The sequence below is a fragment of the Zophobas morio genome, unplaced genomic scaffold (assembly GCF_036711695.1).
Source record: "Zophobas morio isolate AGI-343-1 ecotype UQ-CSIRO unplaced genomic scaffold, CSIRO_AGI_Zmor_V1 ptg000058l, whole genome shotgun sequence".
Taxonomy (NCBI): domain Eukaryota; kingdom Metazoa; phylum Arthropoda; class Insecta; order Coleoptera; family Tenebrionidae; genus Zophobas; species Zophobas morio.
The window spans coordinates 2084625-2089226 of record NW_026972163.1 but is presented as its reverse complement, the minus strand read 5'-3'; the positions used below and the strand labels follow the sequence as shown (position 1 = coordinate 2089226).

At 34.9% G+C, this 4602-nt stretch overlaps 1 protein-coding gene across 1 annotated transcript; it reads left to right on the top strand.

Moving 5' to 3' along the window:
• The first annotated feature begins 741 nt into the window (after positions 1 to 741).
• LOC135143314 (zinc finger BED domain-containing protein 4-like) lies at positions 742 to 3342 on the top strand. Its single transcript, XM_064075176.1, has 6 exons — positions 742 to 848; positions 900 to 1264; positions 1338 to 1506; positions 1589 to 1737; positions 1790 to 1940; positions 1992 to 3342. Exons 2-6 carry the CDS (start codon positions 947 to 949, stop codon positions 3263 to 3265), a joined length of 2061 nt encoding a protein of 686 aa, XP_063931246.1. The 5' UTR covers positions 742 to 848; positions 900 to 946; the 3' UTR covers positions 3266 to 3342.
• The last annotated feature ends 1260 nt before the right edge of the window (positions 3343 to 4602 follow it).

Below are 4602 nucleotides of genomic sequence, written 5' to 3'. Positions count from 1 at the left end.
AGTGTGAAATTCCGGAAGAACTGCTTGATTTTATGGAAAATCTCATAAGTGGACCTGACATTGCTCAGAAAGACAGTGAAGAAACTAATTTAAGAGTAAAATCTATTTTGAGCGATATTATTTACGCAGTTAGCAAAGGTCGATGTAAACCAGCAAAAAATATTACTCTTGGACTAGCAGTAAAATCCTTGACAAATTCCCGCCAAGTTATTACCATCCTGCACAGATACGGCCATACAATTGGGTATAATTTAGCAGAACTTGAAACAGAGATGACATATATATCGGTTCAAGATAACAAGGTTATACCGACCGGTATCACCGCGGTAAATGGATGCAGTACCCATGTTGCGTTTGACAACTTCGACCGTTTTGTTGACACTAGGGATGCGTAAAAAATACCGGTTTTCCACTAAACCGATTTTTTGCTGCGAAAGAACCTACTATAACCGGTTTTTTAAAATTCAGTTATAACCTGATGAACCGGATGCCGTATGTCAGAACCTACTTGTAGGTTTTTTTATTTTTTATAGCAAAATAATGCAGGCAAAAAGCGTACGTGGTACGTTGGTGGTTATTGTACCTACCCAGTGTTGGTAAGCTTGGAAGTTATACGTTTGGGGGGCAAGTAAGATAGCAATAATTAAAAAAAGAGAACTAACAACGACCAGTGGTGATTGGCTGATTGGATTGGAAAAAGGGTGCTCGTGACAATTTTCTCGTGCTGTGGACATTATTATCACAGACTAGTGTGGTCTGTGATTATTATTTTCCCGCGCGTTGCAACGCTTTTGTACTTCCTAACCTAATTCCAAGTGCGTACATGGATAGTAGTCTGATTAATAAAAGTAAGAGAATAAGAGAAAGTCTACAAACAATCAAAAGTATTCATTTTCCAGCAAATCAAAAATATTCCTGTAAACTAGTGTTTGCATTATAGGACGACATGCCAAAACATAGAAAAAGCCAAGTATGGGAGTTTTTCACCCGATGTAATAATCAAAACTGTAAGTGTAATTTATGCGGAAGAATTTACAAAACTGGTGGTGGGACCACAAACCTAAATAATCACCTTATTCGAAAACACCCAAAAGTCAATGCTATTAATTTCAAAAAACATGTCGCAGATGAAGCCAGAGTGAACAAGAAACCAAGGATCGACTTTGATTTGACAAACTCAACGCCTTCAACGTCTCATAGCAATGCAGAAGGAGGAGATGCAGCGAAGGAGATTGAAAATGAAGCCCTAGACTCTCAGCATGAGGTGAAGAATTAATTCTTAGATTTCATCATATGGGAAAATTTCTATAGTTATTTGAATATACTTTCTATCATAGGACAGTGATGACAGTTTTGAAGAGAATTTAATAGAAGTTCATAGTATCGGGAGTGCCAGTACCATTACTGCAAGCAGTACAAGCAACATAAACTATAATGGTAGTAACAGCTCGCATCTCTCTCAACCTAGTATTCACCAGATTTTTAATGCACAAAGATGTTATGAATGTAAATATCATACCTTCATAAAAAAATTAATCCTATGCATGGAAATTGTGAAGCTCTATTTGATATACACTTAATGTTTCAGCTGGAGGGTCAAAAGAAGCAATGTTAACCCAAGCTTTAATCTTCATGATATGCAAAGACAATTATCCATTGCAATGTACTGAAAAAGAAGGTCTCAAAAGGCTTTTAAAAGTAGCAGTGCCGTTATATCATGTTCCAAGTAGGAGTACAGTAAGTCCATTGGCTCTAACAATTTAAATCGGCAAAAATCTATTATTTTTAGATTACAAAATATGTTGAACAGAAGTACAACAGCCTGCAAATATTTGTTAGCAAAAAATTGCAACAAGCTCACCATCTTGCCTTAACAACAGACATTGCAACAGTGATCAATGCGACAAGAAGTTTTATAGTTTTAACTGCCCATTTTATCAGTAAGATGAATTATTTTGTTTCTTTTTTCATTTAAAGATTTTAATTGATAGATGAAGAAAATAATGAAATGGTTACTATTGCACTTGGTGTGAGTAATCTGACACAGCACCATACAGCAGACAATATAAGCAATGATTTGCACACTATGTTGAATAACTGGAAAATTTTAAAAGAAAACATTGTTTCAATTACGACTGATAACGGTGCAAATATTGTTGCTGCTGTAAAGAAAATTATGTCACAGACTTCTAATCATTTCCATGTCAGTTGTTTTGCGCACAATATAAACTTAGTGATAACAAAGGCATTAGGAAGTTGTCCAGATGTTGTCACCATAATTGAAAAAGTAAAGACAATTGTTGCTTATTTTAAGCACAGTAATGTTGCACAAGATCAGTTAAGATATGAACAGAAAAATGAAGGAAAAAAGGATGGAACATATCTGTATTTAATACAAGAGGTTCCCACTAGATGGAACTCCACGTTTTATTGCTTACAAAGGTTTAAATACCTATCGGGTCATGTTGGTAAAATTTTACTGTCGTCTGAACACCAAAAAGCTCCACCAATGTTGACTGCTAATGAGCTGGCAATTATTGATGAGTGTTTGAAGTTACTTGGGCCATTTGAGGATGCAACTAAAAATATATCAGGCGAAAAATATGTCTCAGGAAGCTTGGTGATACCCATGACCAACTGTATTAAAACCTCCTTACATAGAATCAACGTCAGTAATCCCTTTGCTAAAAACTTAAAAAAAGAACTTGAGGCACAAATAGAAAAAAAACTTGATCCTTTAGAAACAAATATTCTTTTGTCAATAGCCACAATTGTAGATCCCAGATTTAAGCGTCTTCATTTTTCATCAGCAAGAAATGTTGCCAATGCCATTACAATAATAAAAAACGAAGTTAAAAAAGAACATCAGAATCAAGGATCGCTCACTCCACCAGTACATCCAAATATTATAGATGATGTAGATGGATGCATTTGGAATATCCATGATGAGATAGCCTCAAGGCACTTACCTGATTCAGATGGTTGTGATGGATTACCCGCAGAGTTAAAATTATATTTGAATCAACCGATTCAACCAAGAACTCGACATCCAATACAGTATTGGAAAGAAAATAAGAATGCATTTCCAGGAACGTACAAAGTTGCCATGAAATACCTCACTGTCTTGGGAGCTTCAGTTCCAGCAGAACGCCTGGTATCTACACTTAATAATGTTTGTTCTGATAAAAGAAGTCGTTTGACACCACAGCACATCAATGAGTTAGTATTTCTTAATTCTTTGGATAGTATTTACTGGAACATCTAATTTGGAATTCATTTTTTGTTTATATAATCCAGACTAATGTTTTTTTGTTAAACATGAAATACATTTTTGAGTTGCAACGATTTATATATCAATATTATTACCTATTCACCTTTTTTTTATTTTCACATTGAATTGGGAACAATCGGTTAACCTGCAAACCGGTTATTGCAGGTTCGGTTAAACTGTTGGCAATTAACCTGTTCAAAAATAAATCGGTTAACTGAAAACCGGTTTATTTTGTAGAACCGAACATCCCTAGTTGACACAACTTCGGGAAAAGATACTATGCATAATACGGTTGGTATCATATATCAGTTTCCTCGTTCTGAATTTCAAGACATAGAACAGGGACCACATCGTAAACGAAGACGTTTTAGTGTAATTTCAAGAGAGGTTCGACCATACTTTCAAAAACCTAAAACAACTATGCAACTTCTTCCTGGAGACTCTATTATTGATAGAATTGACGTATGCAAAGGCGCTACAGAAATTGCAATAACTAAAGATTTATTGTGGATAATGTCTTTATCGCAATTAGATTTCGTTCCATTGTGGTTAGGCTATAACTGCATGGTGTATATGGATCAGAGTGAAATTCAAAAAATCGAATATTTACCTCAAATTAACTCTTCTTCAACCTCATATGCCATTGTAAATGAAACACTCAATATGGCTAATGAAATATCTGAAAAATGCCAGCAAAATCAAATCATCGTAACATACGATTTAGCAATTGCAAAAATGGCGATGCAAATCCAAAACAAAGACAAGCCTAAATTCGACCATATTTTATAAATCTCGGAGCATTTCATATGCAAATGGCATTTTTCAAAGCTGTTGGAAAGTTCATTGACTCTAGTGGACTCATTGATATATTAGTTTCAGCAGAAGCAGGAGTCTTAAAAATTATCGTTTCAAAGAGAGTTTGGTACAGCTTTTAGCTAACTACTGGGAAAACGACCATTTAGCAACAATAATCAAAAACAAAAAATTTTTTTTGACGGTAGAAGAACACTGCTATTCTTATATAACTGACCAAAAGTGCGTTATAAAAAGAACAGAAAATAATTATGAGTGTTATCACGAAGAGGCGGATACAAGAATAATTTTTCACGCTTACAAAGCAGCACCAGGTTCAAGAATTTTAATAAAATCAGCTGACACAGATATTCTGATAATTTTACTTGGAAACATGCATAAAATTCCTGATTCTGAAATTTGGCTTGCTAGTTCAGGGACAAAAAAAAAGTAGTAATGACCTCAACTGCATCCATTGCACGGAGCTAGCATTGAAATTAGGATATTTAATCTGTGTCTAAGTCCACCTGCTTTCCATG